The following is a 21,113-nucleotide window of genomic DNA, read 5'->3' on the forward strand; positions in this document are numbered from 1 at the left end:
TCAGCTGTGTTGGTTTACTAAAAAAGAAATGTCTCACCTTTCTAAAATATATTTATTATGTAACAGTTCAGTATATGATTACAAGGTGTGGTTATATAATTTAACTGTTAAGATTTTGCAAATGTCTCACCACTGCAATGCTGGTTTAATACATGCAGTAAACAGGGAATTCACAAAGTTACCTGAAAAAAATTAAACAAAAAAATGTAAACTGAAGCTGAGAAGGAAGGACTTCAACAGTGAACAGTCACATCATCCCATTAAGGTCAAATTCAGAATACATTCATATGGCATTTTGGGTAAAGAAGTAAAAGTAAAACAAAAGAGTCTTTTTATCCTTAGAAGCTAGTGGTAACTGGCTGAACATTCTTGTTGTAAAGTAAGTTGAGTGTTACTATATAATTTTTCATGTAACAAGTCTGCAAAAACAGCAGCAATTTGTGTGTGTGTGTGTGTGTGTGTGTGTGTGTGTGTGTGTGTGTGTGTGTGTGTGTGTGTGTGTGTGTGTGTGTGTGTGTGTGTGTGCGTGTGTGTGTGTGCATGTGTGTTTTTCTTTTTTGGAGTTTCTCCTTATTTCAGTGTTAGTATGACAATGGAGTTGATATAGATGCATTTGGGGAGTGTGAGAGACTTAATCCCGCACAGAAGAAGCAGGGGAGCTGCATCTTGTGCAAAAAACATTTCACTTAGTTTCCTATGAGTTAACCTCTAAGCTGAGATACTGCTGAGTTGAAAGTCGGGTATCATAGGTGAAGCCACCATTGTAATTATACACTGCTCGCCCTCCAGGAAGTTGGGAAAGAAAAGAGTGTAAAACTTTATAAAATACCACCACTCAGTAGCACCCTGCATTATCTCCCATCCCAACAAGCATCAAGCATCGAAGATGAATAGAACTACCACACTGTTTCAAAGTGAAATGGATACAAAGTATATTTTACTCCACTTGAATACATATCAGAAAAAGAATGATAACGCATGTACTCAGTACCAGATAATACAACACTGTAATGCTACAAACGTCCAATAAAAATAGTTTATAAAACAGTTTACACATTGCTTTATTGTAATATTTATATGTGTGGTGGTCGAAGGTAAGGCTACTATCTACATGCGTACTGAGATCCCTGACATCGAGGATACCCTGACAGCTTGGTCAGCAACATTGCGGAAGAAGTGGTCCAAAAACGTGATAAACGCATTTATAAACCTATTCTAGATGAGGTCCACTTCGACCAACATACTATTCTTGACTTAGATCCATATCCTTCTCAAAGGTCTAAATCCATTTCTGACCCACTTAACGAAAGCTCCATGTTTATAACAACTTACAGTACAAACAGTAGAGATTGTCTTGAGATTTTATACAAAAATTGGGCGGTACATATGACTGATCAGGGTTTGTGTCAGAAATTAGGGATCAAACCTAAAGTGATTTTTAGGAGAGCAAAAAACTTAAAAGACTTGTTTGAGTGTCAAAAGAGACCTATAAGTAGAGTAGTGGGTATGTATAAATGTCAAAGTTGCAATTTTTGCAAGTATATTACAGAATCTAATAGGTTCAAACTTGAAGACTATACTTACAACTTGAAATATAGGTCAATTGCACCGAAAATGGTAGTCTACCTGGCCCAGTGCAAGTTGTCTTGCATTTTATGTAGGCAAGACGGAGCGCCGCCTCCGAGACCGCATTTACGAAAGCATTCTTATGCAATTAGAAAATAAACATGACAATGCTCTAGCAAAACATATTTCTCTTTTTCCCAACCATTCCTTCAAATTCATGTTCATTGACCAGGTTATAGCAAGTGAAAGAGGTGGTCCAACAGTTTTAAATTAGAGGAATTAGAACTGCTTTGGCAGATTAGACTTAATGCCTTCAACGCCCCTGGTCTCAATGAAAACTGCTCAATAAGCAGCATTTTGAAAATCAAGAGTTTATGTAGATGACAACTTTGTTTGTACAGGTCTATTGTTAGTAGACTTTTCATCCTGGTAAATGCTTGTGTGCTTACTAATTTTTTAGTTTCTTAGTTTTTTATTCACTTAAGCCTTTTATAATGTCATTACTTTTAAATATGTTTAAACATTTGTAACTTTTTACTGTTTCTTATAGTCAATATTATATAATTACATTTTTGTCTTTAGCTTTTCTGAAGTCAGTTATATTAATTTAATAGGTGTGGTTTTGACAAAATAGTTTTAGTAACAAATGCTAACTCATCACTTTTTGTTGCTGCTATGAATTTGTGGCTGCCTTTTTAAAAAACAGTACGTAGTAGTTCATTGCTTAATTGCTTAATTGTTTAATTGTTTAATTGTTTTTTGCCTGTTGATTGGGTTCTCCTTGTAACTGTGTGTATATATAGCAAGCCTTTTTTAGAAGTAATTGTCTGAAGAAGTCTGTGTCATTAAACCAGACGAAAAGCACTTTATTTTAACAAACTTTAATAAATTTCCTTATATTTTTGGTCGTTTGAAGTACCGTTTTTCCTGCTCCGTTTCAGCTGTGTTGGTTTACTAAAAAAGAAATGTCTCACCTTTCTAAAATATATTTATTATGTAACAGTTCAGTATATGATTACAAGGTGTGGTTATATAATTTAACTGTTAAGATTTTGCAAATGTCTCACCACTGCAATGCTGGTTTAATACATGCAGTAAACAGGGAATTCACAAAGTTACCTGAAAAAATTAAACAAAAAAAATGTAAACTGAAGCTGAGGAGGAAGGACTTCAACAGTGAACAGTCACATCATCCCATTAAGGTCAAATTCAGAATACATTCATATGGCATTTTGGGTAAAGAAGTAAAAGTAAAACAAAAGAGTCTTTTTATCCTTAGAAGCTAATGGTAACTGGCTGAACATTCTTGTTGGAAAGTAAGTTGAGTGTTACTATTTAATTTTTCATGCAACAAGTCTGCAAAAACAGCAGCAATTTGTGTGTGTGTGTGTGTGTGTGTGTGTGTGTGTGTGTGTGTGTGTGTGTGTGTGTGTGTGTGTGTGTGTGTGTGTGCATGTGCGTGTGTGTGTGCATGTGTTTTTTTCTTTTTTGGAGTTTCTCCTTATTTCAGTGTTAGTATGACAATGGAGTTGATATAGATGCATTTGGGGAGTGTGAGAGACTTAATCCCGCACAGAAGAAGCAGGGGAGCTGCATCTTGTGCAAAAAACATTGCACTTAGTTTCCTATGAGTTAACCTCTAAGCTGAGATACTGCTGAGTTGAAAGTCAGGTATCATAGGTGAAGCCACCATTGCAATTATACACTGCTCGCCCTCCAGTTAGTTGGGAAAGAAAAGAGTGTAAAACTTTATAAAATACCACCACTCAGTAGCACCCTGCATTATCTCCCATCCCAACAAGCATCAAGCATCAAAGATGAATAGAACTACCACACTGTTTCAAAGTGAAATGGATACAAAGTATATTTTAATCCACTTGAATACATATCAGAAAAAGATTGATAATGCATGTACTCAGTACCAGATAATACAACACTGTAATGCTACAAACGTCCAATAAAAATAGTTTATAAAACAGTTTACACATTGCTTTATTTTAATATTTATATGTGTGGTGGTCGAAGGTAAGGCTACTATCTACATGCGTTCTAAGATCCCTGACCACTGGGTCAGCTCTTAGGTGCATATCATCACCTTGGTAATTAGCCAGCATAGTTGACTTCCCACAGGGTGCAATTATGCATTTCTTAGCAGTGAGTTTAAGACCATGGCTTTGGTCCCATTTGGTAGTCAGAGATAGACCTTCTTGAAGAATGATAGTGTCTGCAGGGGAGTTGATGATATCCCACAGCTTACAATCATATGCAAACTTAGCCAGCCATAAACCTTCAGCATTTGCTTCTGTTTCAAACAATTAGATACCAAACTGGAGCAGGCCTATAGAGAATATACTGCACAAAGGCAGGTAAAATTAGTTAGATCAGTTTCTGAATTAAAATATTTGACATTGAAACTTACATGGAATGTTTCAGGTGAAAGCAGCTATCCTACACATTTGATAGGTATAGACCAATAATAGGTTCATAGGTTCATAGAATGATACTAGACTATTTGCCCAGAAGCCTTTATAAGCCTAGCCAAGAATGTTGCCCATGTTCCCACAAAGTCAACACCCATTTCTGCTGTCCAGCAGGGACACAGGTGGGATCCTAGGGGTGTATTTTCTGTTTCCCATCCAGTCATCCAGGTTCCTCTTAAAAAGGGATAGAGACGTACTCTACTTGACATGGAGATGGAGTCTATTCCACAGATAGGGGAGTCTTTGGGACACAAATCTGTCCTGCCAACAAGTTCTATTAATGTCACAGACCAGGATGAGGCCTTGCGTGCAGGTTGCGTGAGTGGAGTTTCACTTACAGATATGCAGCAACAACATCAAGGGTCGGTCTGAGATGGCCTTGTATGCCAGACACAGGTCACGTCTGAGTAGTCTGTGTGAGACTGAGTAAAGGGACAGGGCTTTTAGCCTATCTGTATAGGATAGGTGTTTGAGACCCTTAATTATCCTGGTCAGGAACCTCTGTGGTCTCTCCACTTGCTGCACGTGCTTGGTAAGGTGCATGTCGAAGGGGTATAACATCCCTATACCCCTCTGATAAGGGAGGGGTATAGGGATGTTATGACCTCCTTGTTCCTGGATGAAATGCCCTTACTTACGAGGTTGGCCATTTGGAAAGGCTTCCTTACAACAGAGACATTGTGGTGGTCAAAAGTCAAGTTCCTATCAAGCTGGGTGTCCAAGTCCCTCACGACTGATTGCATGCTTAGTACATTGTTATTAATATGATAATTAGTGAGGACACCATTTTCCCCAAAGGGGGATAATGATGCATTTCTTGGCATTCAGTTTGAGGCCATGCTTCTGGCACCAGTCATTAGTTTGGGTAACGGCCTCTTGGAGGATGTTCACATCACTAGGGGAATTTAAGACAGTGCCCAGCTTGCAGTCATCTGCAAATTTGGTCAGCCACAGACCACTGGTTTTGGCTTTCACCTCAGAAAAGTATATCCTAAAAAGTAGAGGCCCCAAGACTGATCCTTGGGGTACACCGCTCGTTACAGATCTACTACTAAAGGTGGCTTCCCCTATTTTGACTGAGTGGGTTCTATCAGTGAGACAGTTAGCTACCCATCTGGTAACATACAAGTTGATGTCTAGCTGGGACAGTTTATCTATTATACCCGAGTGGGTAATAGTGTCAAAGGCTTTGGCTAGGTCAAGGTAGGCAGTGTGCACCTTCTTTCCCTTGTCCATGGCTTTGGTGACTGTTTCAAAGAAGTCAACCAGATTTAACAGGCATGATCTCACTTTGACAAAACCAAAGTGTGAGCTTTTGTCAAATGATATTACCTCAGCAAATGCATTACCAGCCAGAGGAACTATGCCCTATAGAAACTATACATTTTTTTTGTTTTAATAGCAATTTCAAAATCATAACATTTTCTTCCATTAATCCTTCATCAAGATAGCATAATTCTGCGGTGATGCAGTGGTAGCATTGTTACCTCACAGCAAGAGGTTCTCCCATTCGATTCTTGGCTTGGGAGTGCCTTCTGTTTGGAGTCTGCATGTCCTCCCCACAGTTGGGTAGCATTCGAAAGACATGTGTGCATTAATGGGCATGCCTTCGTTGAAGGTTGGGCATCGAACTGGCACCTTGGCATTTCGTAAAAAAAAAAAATCCACTGTGGCGACCCCTTACCGGGAAAAAGCCGAAAGACAGACAATCCTTCATCGAGATCCATGTAATTAAATTCAGGTCATGACCAATCTAAGGTTTGTATAAAAATGTTGAGATCAATGGAGGCTGTTCCACTTAATATAAAATGTTTCCCTCTTAAAATACCAGCACTCAAAATTTCAAGTGCCAACAAGGGAAAAAAAAAAGAGCACCATACCTTGAAGATAAGGGAATATCGCAAGAACTGGCATCTGAGACTTAGTATATGTAAGTCTGTGCTTTCGGCAATTCGTATCCATATTTTGTGACTTGCTCTCTTGGGTTCCAACATTTCAAATAGTTACCCTATTGGCTCTTACAGCCCACTACATGTACCAGTTATACAGATGCATGCAAAAATTTAGGAGAAATATTGAATAACTACTGAGTCTAATCTGCATGATGTTGTAAAGCATGGAAGTAACCCTCTGACCATGATACTGCAAGACAGCAACAATAACCATCATATTAGCAAGTTGCCAAAATATTATTGTGATTTTTTTTTTTCATTTTATCAGTACAATAACAACATTCAGGTTAGGCTACTCTAAGGAATAACAAACATGCATGTGTCTAACAGTTTATACTTGTGGCATCGTGCTTACTAATACTTCTGGGTGTCCACCGTATCTCAGTACTGCTCATGATACAAGCTGTTACTGTTTTTAACATACAGCTTTTAGTTCTTTGCTCTAATTATCATGAGCGAATTGACATGACAGTGTATATTATAGTGGTTCAAAGTAGAAAAGTAATGTTATGATGCAATAGTATGACTGTCTATTTTATCGAATTTTCAAGTGCAAATGTTGCATTATTGTTAAGTGCTAGAGCTGTATAATTAAAAAAAGATTATTTTTACTATACCTGACCCCAGAATCCAGTGAACTCAATTGTGATTTCTTCAAAGAGATGCAGAAATTCTAGAAATGTTTTATCATCATACTGAAACCGATCTCCAAATACAATGGAGCAGATCACATTTGCTACAGCATTGTTTAGTATAACATGTGGATCAAAAGGTTGACCTAAAATAACATAATTAAAGATAATATAGAATGATATATTTCTGCTTAATTACTAAATGAAAGAATTAGCTATAGACAATACAATGATTGCTAGGTTACATGCAGAATATTAAAATACTTTATGGTCTATGATCTTACAGTTGGAGTTTTACCTTCTCTTCTCTGAATAAAACTGAAACATACTGCTATAATAATTTGAAACATCAAGCACTATTGAACTGTATAAGAATCAGTCTGCATTCATTACTGTGGAGCCAAAGGCTTCCAAGAGTGAAAGTTGTTCGCTAATCCTTCCATTTTTTAAAATGTTATACCGAATGACTTGGAATTATACTCAGAGATTTAATTTTAATAAAAATGGTCTTTGATCACAGATCTTCATTTTGTCAGATTTGGTAAAAGCAAAAAAAAAAAAAAAAAATTAATAAATAATTTCATATGTATTTCAGTTTAACAGGCAACCAAATGTAATCTTTCTCAGAAACAGAAAATACTGCAGTACAAAGATTGTATATGCCATTTAAAGAAGTATTACTGAACTTGTAAAATCTGTTCAAAGCATGTAACTCTATTTTAGTACAGCTGCAGCAAAGATATAAAATGTAAAAAGCCGAATAAGACACATAATTGTTACCCCCCCCCCACACACACACACACACATTAGGGGATTTCTGAGTTTCATGGTCCACCACTTCACTTCCTGTTAAACAACATGTTACTTTATCTGCGTTTATAAATTTTTAGTTATATAAACAACTTTGCTTTAAATATAGTAATTTAGGTTCAAAATGTTGGCCCAGCAGAAAGTAAAAAATCAGAACTTCTTTACCTAATGCAGTAAAGATTTCTTTGTCTACAAGAACTATGCTATCTGAATATTTCCCAGTAATATATCCCTTGGAAGTTTCTTCAAGTAAAGTAACTGTATTTTGAAAATCTGCTCTACAGTTATTTCCACCAGTGTGTTTTCTTCTTGGATGTGATAACAATCTTTTAGAGAATGGGTCACCTGTACATCAGCACCAAGACTGGAGAATGAATGTTCTCCAGCAGGGTGTTAATTTACAGGTAATACCCACTGCTTCATGACCATTATTTTATGTTCGTTAAGCAGCTCTATTGCTGTTTAGCGAGTGCAAAATAAAAAAATTAAATAAAAAAAAATAGAATAGAATAGTGTGTATGTGTTTATGTCTGTGTGTGAGAGTGTATGCATGCATAAAAGTAAGAATGAGATGTTCTTTTTCTTCTTTTGGCTGTTCCTGTTAGGGGTCACCACAGTGGATCATGTTTCCATTTCTTCCTGTCCTCTGCATCTAGCACTATCACACCAACCACCTGCATGTCCTCTCTCACCACATCCATAAACCTTATCTTAGGCCTGCCTCTTTTCCTCTTAACTGGCAGCTCCATCCTTAGCATCCTTCTCCTAATATACCTAGCATCCCTCCTCAGCACATGTCCAAACCAATGCAATCTCACCTCTCTGGCTTTGTCTCTAAACTGTCCAACCTGAGCTGCCCCTCTAATATACTGATTTCTAATCCTGTCCATTCTTGTCATAATCAATGCAAATCTTGACATCTTTAACTCTCCCATCTCCATCTGACTCTTTATTTATTTATTTTATTTTATTTTACATTTGTTAACCGGGCTAGTCTGGCTGGATGCATGTCCATTTTCAGCAGAGGCCCGAGGAGAAAAGCTCCATTAACATACTAGTAGCTAACAGAGAAAAACAATCAAAAAATTCAAACAATCAATAAATTCAAACAATCAGACACAAATGCAAAAGCAAACAGCAAAAAAAAGTAAGCAGATTAGGAACAGTTATTATGTAATTTAGAAAAAATTCAGATGTAGTTGAACAAGAGATAACAGTGGAGAGGCAGTATTGCAATGAATTAATTGTAAGGGTGAGACTGTCATGGAATGAAGAGGATAGAGAAAAAAAAAATTGTGACATATGGAGAGTCAGTAACAAATTCGTTAATTACAATTTAGAATAGTACAAGTTGTGCCAGGGTAGTAGTATTAGGAAAGAGAATTAGCATTGAAGTGATCAGGATGTATGTAAGTAAGGAATATATGACAAGATGTAGTGATACAGCATGAAGAAGGAAGAAATAGGAAGTGAAAAAGAAAAGAAGGAAGAATAAATATACAGGTAGGTCAGAAGAGGGATAAATCAGAAGTAAAGGACAGGAGTCCCCATGACTCCTGTCATTTTATCAATGCTATCGTCTCCAACCCATATTACATAGCTGGTCCCACTACCCCCTTGTAGACCTTGCCTTTCACTCTTACTAGTACCTGTCTGGCACAAATCACTCCTTACATTCTTCTCCACCCACTCTACCCTGCCTGTACTCTCTTCTTCACCTCCCTTTCATACTGACCATTACTCTGAACTGTTGATCCCAAGTATTTAAACTCATCCACTTTCACCAACTCTACTCCCTGCATCCTCACTATTCCTCTATCCTCCCTCTCATTCACACATATGTATTCTGCTTTAGTTCTGCTGACCTTCATTCCATTCATCTCTAGAGCATATCTCCACCTCTCCAGGGTCTCCTCAACCTGTTCCCTACTCTCACTACAGATCACAGTGTCATCACCAAACATCATAGTCCATGGGGACTCCTGTCTGATCTTGTCTGTCAACCTGTCCTTCACCATTGCAAATAAGAAAGGGCTCGGAGCTGATCTTTGATGTAATCCTACCTCTATCTTGAATGCATCCATCACTCCTACTGCAGACCTCTTCACTGTCACACTACCTTTATACATATCCTGTACCACTCTTAGATACTTCTGTGCCTCTCCCGACTTCCTCATACAATACTACAACTCCTCTCTACACACCCTGCCATATGCTTTCTCTAAGTCCACAAAGACGCAATGCAACTGTGAGATCAAGCATGCCATTATTTTACACTCACTAAGCAGTGCTTTTGTTTAGTGAGTGTAAAATTAAAAGAAGTGTGTGTGTGTGTGTGTGTGTGTGTGTGTGTGTGTGTGTGTGTGTGTGTGTGTGTGTGTGTGTGTGTGTGTGTGTGTGTGTGTGTGAGTATGTGAGAGAGAGGGAGGGAGGGAAAGAGAATGTGAGATTGATAGAACAATGGCAGCAGCAATTAAGAGGTTTGCATAACAATTAACCTCTTAGCTCAAGAAATCTGGATAAAGCCTTAAATAAAGGGGTACAAAGGCTCAAAAATAGGACCAGATTTTAAATATTGCTCTCATAAAATTAGACAAGTGATAGAATAACCAGATTTGTGTTAGCACACATTTTAATGTATGTCCTTATTTAGTGACTTCAACACAAATGAATGGCAACAAATCGCATATTTTAGGAGTAAAGGACCAAAAAAATGAAGTACGTATCTGGATATTTTTTGAAAATGTTATTATGGATATAAAATATTTCCTCCAACACCATTACCATATACTACAGCAAGTTTGAAACATTAGGCAGAGGAACTATTTTATATCAAAAATATATAAAAAAAATATAGCAATAAAAAAAATAAGTAAGTAAAACACAACAATTTTACAGATAGAAGTGTAGCAATGCCCTCCAGGGTGTGTGTTACTGTGTATATAACACCCTTCCAGGGGTGTAGAGGCCCTCCAAGTGCGTCATTGGGCCTCATAACACCTATGGGCTTACGTTATTTACACAGTTTCATACACTCTGTTGGCATTATTGCTTGCATAATAAACTTGGGAACAGTGGAGAAAAATCTTTGAATTGAGCGCAGATGAGGATAAAGAAGTAGCCTACTGATCAGTGTAGTCATGTTTGTAAATCTTGTCTGTTTTCCTGTTTTTAATTGCTAAGTGGTTATAAAAGCCATAGGAAGAGTACAGTTATCTTTCATTTGGACAGTGGCAGAAATATCTTGCCGTTAGCATTTCTTTTATGCTATCTAAATGTTTAAAACATTTTAATTTACATTTTAATCTGTATATATATATATATATATATATATATATATATATAGTTCCCTATCAGAAGCCTGAAACACTATAAGCTTGAAAATCAAAATCCTGAAACCAAAAGCCTTAAAATTCATAATCCCGAAAACCCAAAATCCTGAAACTCAAAATCCTGAAAACACAAATAATGCTAATATGTCACTATAAAGACACTAATATCTACCAACTGACCCTGACCCTAACCCTAACCCTAAGGTCCGTCACTATCGCACACTCACCTGACCAGCCTAACCCTAACTCACTTAAACCGCCCTGCCTAACCCCAATATTTGTCAATATTGCATACATGCCTAACCTGCGCCCTAACCCTAACTCACTTAAACCGCCCCTAACCCTAACATAAAACCAACCGCACACTTACCTGAACCCAATGCATGACCTAACACCACAGGGCTAACAATAGCAAAGCCACAATGATGTCAGTATGTCTATTTTGTGTTTTTAGGATTTTGTGTTTTCGGGATTTTGAATTTTCAGGCTTTTGGTTTCAGGATTTTGATTTTCAAGCTTATAGTGTTTCAGGCTTCTGATAGGGAACCATATATATATATATATATATATATATATATATATATATATATTTTCACATAAACATATATATATATATATATATATATATATATATATACGTGTGTGTATGTGTTAGAACACATAAATTGCAGGGGGTGTGTGGGCAGAGCCCCCCACAGGGGGGTGCAGGGGGGGTTTGCCCTCCTGCATAAACATGAATTTCAGTATTGTGCAGTTGGGGGGGTTGTGGGTTGTGGTGGGGCATAGCCCCTCACATAATTGCAGTGTAGTCACTATTATATACTTGTGTATGCATTAAAAATACATTAAAACATATAACATCAGTAAAAACTAGTTGCAAAATGTGGGGGGGCTGTTCCCCCCACACCCCCCCAACTTTATATTCTCACTCCAGGGTCGCACTGCAGTGGGGCAGGGGTTATATTCCATTTTCAACCAAATGGAATTCGACCAAATGTGCTTTCAATCAAATGAGCTTTCCGTGAAGTGGGCTGCCTGAAATCATTTTTGACCAAATGTAATTTGACTAAAAGCAGTAGACCCATATATATATATATATATATATATATATATATATATATATATATACATATGCATACATACATACACACATACACACACACACACACACACATATATTAATATATATATATATATATATATATATATATATATATATATATATATATATACTACTTACGTATTATCGCAACTAGATTGTTCAGTACAAAAACAGCCACTGTATGCTCGTTTCTCAGGGCAAGGAATGTGGTCAGACTGTCTACTGAAGAGTGTGTATGTGACAGAAGTGTGTGCTTTTACTTGTAGGTCACAACCGGGTTAATTTGGACCAGAGCAGATGCGTCTGTGGGATTTCCCCTGTTCTGCAAAACATGCATTCTCCCAAGACCCAGCACTCTCACTTCCTATGATTTCATATGCAGACACAGGCAGTGGTTAAGTTGGTAACACTTCCAAATTCCTTTACCTTTCCATTGAAACTTCTGTTTTGGTTCTTGTGTTTGCCCCACCTCCCCCGTTAAAACCAAATATCTGTTTTCAGCTGAAACCCTCTGGATCAAGTACACATCATTCTGTTACGTGACACCAAGTAATATGACAAAACCGACCTGCCAATTATAGGATGAATTGCTGTAAATATTTTAAAATGTAGGCAGACACAGTAAGAATACAACGATTTTGCAAATCAGTGTCACTGTCAACAGGTAGCAAAGCCGTAACAGAAAGCATTGCCCGCATTTCAGAATGTTTCAAACTCTTTAGTGTGTCTTTTGAAGTTGCTAAACGGGCAGGAGTTGAGCCTAAACAGGAAGAGGAATTTGGAGGTTATTCCCATCCCTGCTGTTTAACCATTGTGATCCAAATGTAGTCCGGACATGGAGCACTCATTTTCAGTATGATCTGCAGTCATACGACGAGAAGTGTGACAATCACGACTCCTCCAAAATCTGGTTGCGATAATACATAGGTACTATATATATATATATATATATATATATATATATATATATATATATATATATATATATATACATATATATATGTGTGTATGTATATATATATATATATATATATATATATATATATATATATTATTTATATTTTATATATGTACTGCATATTTATGGCTATATGGCTTTTGGAAGTAAACATTTTCTTTTTTCACTCATGGTACAGTATTTACATTCATAGTTGCAGTCTTAATGCTGCAGTCTCTGTATAGTCTGCTGGTGTTTATTTATATTCTCAATGCAAAATAATACATTGTGTTTTCCAACACTTAGTGCTACCTTAATTAGTCCACAAAAAATTGTCTCATTTCTTTATAGAGTAACAGACATGGATTCCAGTAATATCCCAGTTTTTATTTTTTCTGTTTAATTAATTGATTTGTTCATAGTTTATAACTAAAGAGCCTTACTGTGATAATCCTGCCTGATATAGAAAGGAAAAAATAAAATATAAAACAGTGGCAGCACAGTGGCACAGAGTGGCATAGTGGCACAGTTGACAGCACTGTCACTTCTCAGCAAGAAGTTCTCTGGTTCGATTCTCACCTGGGGTGTCATCTATGTGGAGTCTACATGTCCTCCTTTTGGTCATATGGTTTTCTCTGTGTGCTCTGGTTTTCTCTCACACTAGAAAGACAAGCATTAGGTGAATTGGACACTTTAAATTGGCCATAGATTTGAGTGTGCATGCATGTGACCAATGTGAAAGATCAACTGTGACAGGTCTAGCCACCCCGTGTTGTGAACCTTGGCTCTAGATGATTGCTAGTTTGAAGTAACCAATCTCCATGTGGAAAATGGGAAAAAGGGGTTGTAGATTCATGGCTAGCATGTAAAATATAGTTCAGGTATCAAGGTACCACTGTGGAATACAGGTGCAGTGAATAATGGCATCTCTGTAGAACTCAGTAACAACATTCTAAGCGAACATTATATGTCATGAAAATGAAGTATGAAGCAGAGCAAAAATACAAGGCACATTACGTATTATGCAACTTACATCTGACAGAATTCAGTGAAATATGTAGCATAAATTGTGAAAAAGAAGGCAGTGAACATGAAAAAGGATAAACAAAATAATATGATGAAATATAGAAAACTATGTGAAGGTAGAATATAGATCCTTACAAGGTTGGCTGGTATAAACAGGAGGGAACTACACTGGTTACGGAACAATAGCCGTTCCCTTAGTAATGCTTTGAGATGAGTGTTTTTTTGTGGAAATGAGGGAAACAGCCTGTTCCTTTGCCCTTGTGAATATATTAATAGCCAAGCATATACATTGCCAGATACGTGGCTTGCAAAGGTTGTCTGGTAAGAAGTTTGCAGTTTCATCCTTTCCTTCTTTTCTCAATTTACAGCAATAACACTGAGAAAACTGCATAAATAATTCAGAAGTAGGATTTTTCATTTATCACTTTTAAAGGAGACAAGGGCATGACTGGTGAAGTGTATTCATTTTTGTAAAGAGACAAATTATCAGTTTTATTTTGTTGTTACTCTTTACTGCGGAGTCAAGCTAGTATCATTGTATCACTGACTCTCAAGATTAATGTGTCTGATTGGTACAGGGAATGCAAGAGGCCTCACTTTAGAAGCATTACTGGAAGACAAATGTCAGTGATTGTGAGGCCCACTTATAGCGTCTTGACCCAACTAATTAAATCATTTTCTTCCAGTGACGTGTTTACTTCTTTTTCCATATCCCCTACTGTTATTAGATCCACTATTGAAAGTAGAAGTTTATTATGTCATTCTCAGATATTAATAGACTTGAAAAAATATGTCACTAAATGTTTGAATGGTTTTGGTCAGTATCCATGTTTATATGAAATATATCCCTTGTTAGATGTAGATATAAAAGGACTGTTCAAAAATTAACTGCATTTCACAAATAGAAGCCTGATGACAATTCATCAGATCATACCAGAAACAATGGGTCTTTTATAAGATAAAATTGATTTGTATAAAAACATCTGACAAATGTATCACTCATTTAAATCCTACAATTTGGAAAAAACTTCCAAGATTTTTTAGGATTTTCAACAGTAATCTTAACAATTATACATCCATAATAAAATACAATAAAATTATCATGTGTCACAGGTTACTGTAATGTTCATTGCTGTGACCTTATTTATCAAGCTAAAGAAACATAGGAAGCAAGTTGATTTGTAAAATATCTCTAGGTTTTATGTCATGTTTTCATTTTTTTGGTTCACAAACATAAAGAAAGACTTGAGTCAATGATGACTGCATAATATCTGAGACCAGTAATGTTGATTTTCATATTGATCTTTGCTGCAGTAGCCTTGCTATGTGGGTTATGTCCAGATGTCCAGCCTCCAAAGCTAAAGGACACTTTCCACATACCCAAACTATTAGCCATCTCAAGCTAACCTGATTAAAAAGACAAGTTTGGGCATCATAACCTTCATTGCTTTCCTGCTGTCAAGAAGAGTGCTCCTCTGCGGGTATTCGAGGATTAACAGATGGCTAATGCTGTTCCATTGCTGCACAGATAAGTTCCCTTGGGATTAAAAACTTCTGCATTACTTTTAAAGTTGTTTTAATTAACTTTCTGTGATAAATACTTTTCAGCTGGCAAAATTATTTTCTTTGACTGTCTTGAAACTTTTATGTACTTTTAATCAGGAGTGCACTTTTTCTTTTGTGGTAAAATATTTTTAAAATTGTTTAAAACTGCTTTTCTGATGATAAATTGTGTTTATTTCACTTTCTGCTACTTGCCTGTTTTAACAAATATTGCTGCTAAGCTTCCTCAGGAACCAAGCACTTTTTTAGCTTGACTATGTAACCAACTATCGGTCCCTTGGGCAAACCTTCTTCCAGCCACGTAAAGAGGTTAACTAAGTAGTCTTTGTCATCACAACAGGCTGGTATTTTGCCACAGACACAGGTGGGTGACACTCCTGTAGCCAAATCTTGTTTCTCAACTCACTTATCTTTTTTTTCTTGGATCCCTCTGGTGTTGTTCCTACACCAACATTAACCTGGGGGTAACTATGTCCTCTGCAGCTCTTGGAGTCTCCTCAGCAAGAAAGGGAGAGCCACTCTTGTTGGTCATAGGAGAAGGAGCAAAGAATGCACCACTGCTAATCCAGAATATTGTGTCCCTCCATGGTGAAGCTGTTGTCAAGAAAACTAGATCTGTTTTCCCTAACATTCCTGTCAGAAATAGACAGAAAGCTAAACATTTAGCTTCGCATATGTTGGTTTCTCTGGACAGATGTAATTTATTGGGCTGGGCTCAGTGTTTTGTGCAGGGTATTGACTATTCTTGCAATGTAGCTTCTCTTGAAAGAAAAGGGATTCCTCTTTCCCTGAAGAAGTTCAATATTTGGAATCTGAAGGGGAATGTTAAGGGACTGATGCAGCTTTTTTTTCTGCTCAGGTTTCTAAATTATATCAGGTTTCTGAGTTATATTTTGAGGAGTGCACAGTTTCTGAATCTCCCTTTGAGGGATTTCTCTTTGAAAGTATTTCCAAAATGAGGCAGTGTTTTCAGTGGAAGAATACTGAGGTTTGTCAGCCATTAGAAAATACTATGATTTGCTTCAAATGGAGTTTACAGAACCCTCATCCACCGCTCACGAGTTGTCGGCATTGGTGGATGTGTTGTCCATAGCCTGTGGTTTCTCTGACTGCCATGCTGCTACTTCTAAGAAAGCAGATAAAATGTACAAACTTCTCAGTCTTTCAATTTCATCTATGCTAATCCCAGACTTGACCTAGCAGCAGCAGCTTCAGTCAATCCAGCTGCTGCCAAGTGTTTTGTTACTTCTAATCATCCTAGTATGTTCTGTTAAGGATGGGAAATTATTGATACATTTGAGAAACGAGTGTGTATTTATCCAACTTTGATTTTTAGAATTTTAAACTGTCAGGATGATATGCTGAAGTTTATCCTGACAGACTGTGAAATCATGAAGAATGTATTAGCTGCTGTTTCCTATTCTGAGGAAAAGTCTGTGTTGTGTGGTTTAGTATCTTCTATTTATCAGGCCACACCTCATTGTTTGAAGTGTGTTTATGGCTCTGTAAATACTGCTTCAAGGGCTGCTGCCACTGGTACTCTTTTGAGGAGACTTGCCTGGCTGCATTCTCAGAACCTCCCAGATGATGTTCAAAATGAGATTTTTAATTCTCCTTTATACAGAGATTTTGATTTTGGGTCCTCTGCTGCTGAGGTTATCACAAAGTGTGATGAGAGAGGTAAGCTGGTTCAAGGGATCTCTTAGCTTTTTCAGCCCTACTTTTCTCCTCATCCAATATTGGTAAGAATAAGAATAAAATTAAACAGTCTGAACAGAATACTGGTAAGCAGATCTTAAAAAAACAATGGCAGGTTAGTTCCAAAAAGAAAGCAGGACCCCCCCAAACAAAGATCAGTCAAAAAGGCAAAATAACTATGTAAGGGACTTTGTCCCCTTCCCCTCCCACTCTGGCAGTCCCTTGCTCTTTCAGAAAGTCTGAACCTCCATTTTTTTCTTTGGCTGCAGATTGTTTCAGACAATTTGGTCCAGAATGTGATTCATCTTGGATACAAATGGCAGTGGGACAAAACTCTTCCTTTCTAGGGAATTCCTCATCATCAGCCAGACCAAACCTTCCCTTCCCTCCTTTACTTCTTCATATGTTGCCTATCTCTAGGAGTAATGGAAGCTACTCTTCTTTCAAGTTGGGGAAATGATTTTGATCAAGAATGTATTTAGTGCCAAAGATAAAGAACTCCTGCAAACCAGTTCTTGACCTTTCTTTCCTGAATCAGTTTGTGATAGTTCCAAGTTCAAAATGCTTTCACTTCACAACCTTTTACCACTTCTTCCGCATTTGAGTTTTTAGTAAACTTAGATTTAAAAGATGTATATCATGACATTCTTATTCACTCAGATTTCAGGTGTATCTTAAGGTTTTATATGTCCAGATCATATTATAAGTTCTCTACCTTACCCTTTGGGCTATCCACTGCACCAAGAGTGATCACAAAGTGTCTAGCTTCTATCATAGCCCTTTGCAGGTTCCAGGGTATCCACATTATTCCATATTTAGATTACTTGTGTACCTCTGCAGAGTCTTTTTCAAAGTGTCATGTCTCAACTGTGTAATAGATCTTCTACACAAGCTTGGATTCCAAGAGAGCATTCAAAAGTCTTTCTTAACTCCATCACCCAGGATTGTGTTCCTGGTGTTCATATTAAAAACTTTAGCACAAAGAGCTTTTCTTCCACAAAAGAAAAATAGATGTGTATTTAGATCTATTCCTGGGATTTTCCATTCATGACTATGTCTAAGCAAGGAAATACTTTAGGATTCTGAAACTCGTGGTCTCTACAATTCTCATGTTACCTCTTATTCCAAATGAGAAAAAAATCAATGGTATCTGAACTCTCTTTGGTCCCAACATTAACACTGATTGTCTTTTCAAGTTCCAGTTCTTGGATTTGTGAAAAGGCAAATCACTTGGTGGAGATATCAAATATCTTTGAATCCAGGTTTCCCATTCTCTCCTCCTGGTCTGAAGCAGTCACTCACTACAGATGCTTTGGACTTTGATTGGGGAGTAGTGTCAAGGCGAATAAAATTGCAAGGTCTCTGGGACAAGTAAGGCAGACAAAAGCATGTGAACAGAAATGAGATGGCAGCTTTAATAAAGTCTGCCAATGCTTTTAATCATCTGTGGTCCCCAGGACCTCTTCAAGTAATTACAGACACTACCACAGTGATGTGGTCATAAATAAGCAAGGTGAAACTAGATGTTACCAGCTGGGCAGACTAGCCATGTTAGCATGGGATATAGCTGTACATCACAATCTCACTCTACAGGTATCTTACATTCCATTAGAACAAAACTGTGTGGCAGATAAGTTGAGCAGGACTAAGGCAGACCTTTGCAAATTGAAACTTTGGTTTTTCAAGATTTGATCCATCTGTGGGAAATTCCCCAGGTAGACCTTTTTGCCTTCTCTCTAAACAATCAACTAACAAAATTCTGTTCCAAGACTCCATGCAAGAAAGCCAAGAAGACAGATGGATTTTCTTTCCTTGAGCAGGAATGTTCCTATATGGTTTACAGCCTTTCCACTGATATCTGGGGTTCTTCTGAAGATACAGAAGGACTCTCAAAGATCACTGTGGTGACTCATTTCAGGACTGTTCTAAGCAGTTAAGGTCATTAGGATAATCCTTTATTATGAAGTGGAGATATGCATTTACAACTCATAAAGGTATCAAGCACTTCCAATAACTTTGTGTTCATATCTTCGTAGGTAAATACTAGGCTACAAGCCTTGTGAATAACCAGAGGTCAGAATCAAACCCTGCACCTTACGTCTGCAAGATAAAGATTTTAATAATTACGCCATCCCTGCCACCCTTTTATGAGGCATCCAGGGAAGTAAATATTTTGGGAAGAAATATCCAGGGAATTGTTATGGCTAGGCTTGTATAGGCCCTAGGGCCGATAGCTTAGTACCAACCTATGAACCTATGAACCTATGAAGCTTTCTGACTCAGTACTTTTTAAGGCATTTCACTAAGTGGCTGCAACATGACTGCTCCCTAACATTTTGAACCCAAGTTTCTGTATTGCTACACCTGACTTCCTATGAGTGATCCATTGCATAAATTTACAACAGATTGAAAGTTAATGTCCAGAATACAAAATCAGTCACACTTCTGGATGGAATATAAAATATAATACATTCTATCTCTTTTTTTTTATTTATAGTAGTTCCACCCATGCCTACCTTCAAACTCTCCCACTACTAAACTACTGAATGTCTATTTGTTCCTCCAGAGAAGGGAAACCCTATACACACTAGACTAATAGTCACCCAGAGGGTGTCATACAGCAGACATTGGGATTGTTTGTGCCCCCACTGGCACCCCGGCTACAAAGTTTTTTTTTTTTTTTGTTATAAGTAGCCCAACCTCTTCCTGGTTATGATGTGAGTACTTGTGTTACTGCAAGGACTGCCTAAGCCATTTTTTCTATGGATGAGTGCTGTCCCACATGACTACTATTACTAGTTAGTATGAATGTGCTGACATTCTTTTTTTATTTTCAACAGCTCCCTGCTCCCTGACATGCTTCTGCCCTACAACATAGGCTGCATCAGCAAAGCAACAGAGCAGCCCAACTAGGCATACAATCCCTCTTCCCATGATGGGCACTCCCATCCTCCCTGCATATGATGACAAGTGACTGACCCACTAAGTAATCTCAATTCACCTAGGCTGTAGTTGGGTCTTTATCCCACTGTACCACTAGTGCAGGCAATATACAAAATTCAAAATTTCTGATTAGTTCCAAAGTTATGAGTGTGTATTCATTTTGTTAATTATTAATATGTAAATGTGATAGCTATTATTTTATAGTTCCCATTTTTTCAAAAATCATTTAGAGAATATCATCTCAAACCATAATAAAAGTTTTACCATTTTTAACATATAAATGCTTCTCCTTCTTCTTCTTCCTTATTGGAAAGAAATGCCTTTTTGGAAGGATGTAGACATTTTAATACATAATTTTATAAAACAGGATCATGAAATAATTTTACTGAAAATTTAGATAAAAAAATGAATGCCAGCAAGCATATGAGGTTGTATTATATTAAAATATTTGGCAATTTTTGAAAAAAAAAGTTGAGAATTGAAAACACTCCAACTGTATAATGACAACCAAGGCATTTTTTTTTGTCTGTTACTATATACACAGAAATAATATATATAGTGTGAACACTGAATCTTGGTGATTTAGTCAATGTTGATGTGACATTAGAACCCCACGTACAGAATGAGAAAAAGAGGAGTTGATGGTGATTTACATACATGTTCATATATAAAAGGCTATGTTTAACAACTGAAGTGCCCAAACATTGAAACACAGCTGATTAATGGGTTCTATATTACAAGATCGAAGCTTTACTTAATCAAATAAGTAAAGCTTGAACTTGTAATATCGAAACCATAAATTGTCGAAAGGCTGATTTAGCCCAGGGAAACACTTCCCTTGGCCGTTCTGTGGAGTATGCCCATTTCTCCAATTTGGAGCAATCTCGGAGTTGGTATATTTAGGTAGGGGGGTGTGATGGGTGAAGCCCCACACTTGATTTCGGATGTAAAGTTTTTTTTTTTTGATTCAGCCAAGGGAAGTGTTTCCCTTGGTTTAATAGGCTGTTCGACAATTTTAGCTGTCGATATTACAAGATCGAGCTTTAGTTATTCAATTAACTAAAGCTTTCAT

General features: G+C 37.2%; 1 protein-coding gene across 1 annotated transcript in view; it reads right to left on the reverse strand.

Annotated features, from left to right (window-relative positions):
- LOC122797671 (cytochrome P450 2D15-like) overlaps window positions 1–21,113 on the reverse strand; it is a 545,264-nt gene that overhangs the window by 305,588 nt on the left and 218,563 nt on the right. The window contains exon 4 of the mRNA XM_044066214.1: window positions 6,616–6,776. Coding sequence (XP_043922149.1) covers window positions 6,616–6,776 — 161 coding nt within the window. The remainder of the gene's footprint in view (window positions 1–6,615; window positions 6,777–21,113) is intronic.

Source organism: Protopterus annectens, chromosome 1.part0 (assembly GCF_019279795.1).
Source record: "Protopterus annectens isolate FY-2018-M chromosome 1.part0, PAN1.0, whole genome shotgun sequence".
Lineage (NCBI taxonomy): Eukaryota > Metazoa > Chordata > Ceratodontiformes > Protopteridae > Protopterus > Protopterus annectens.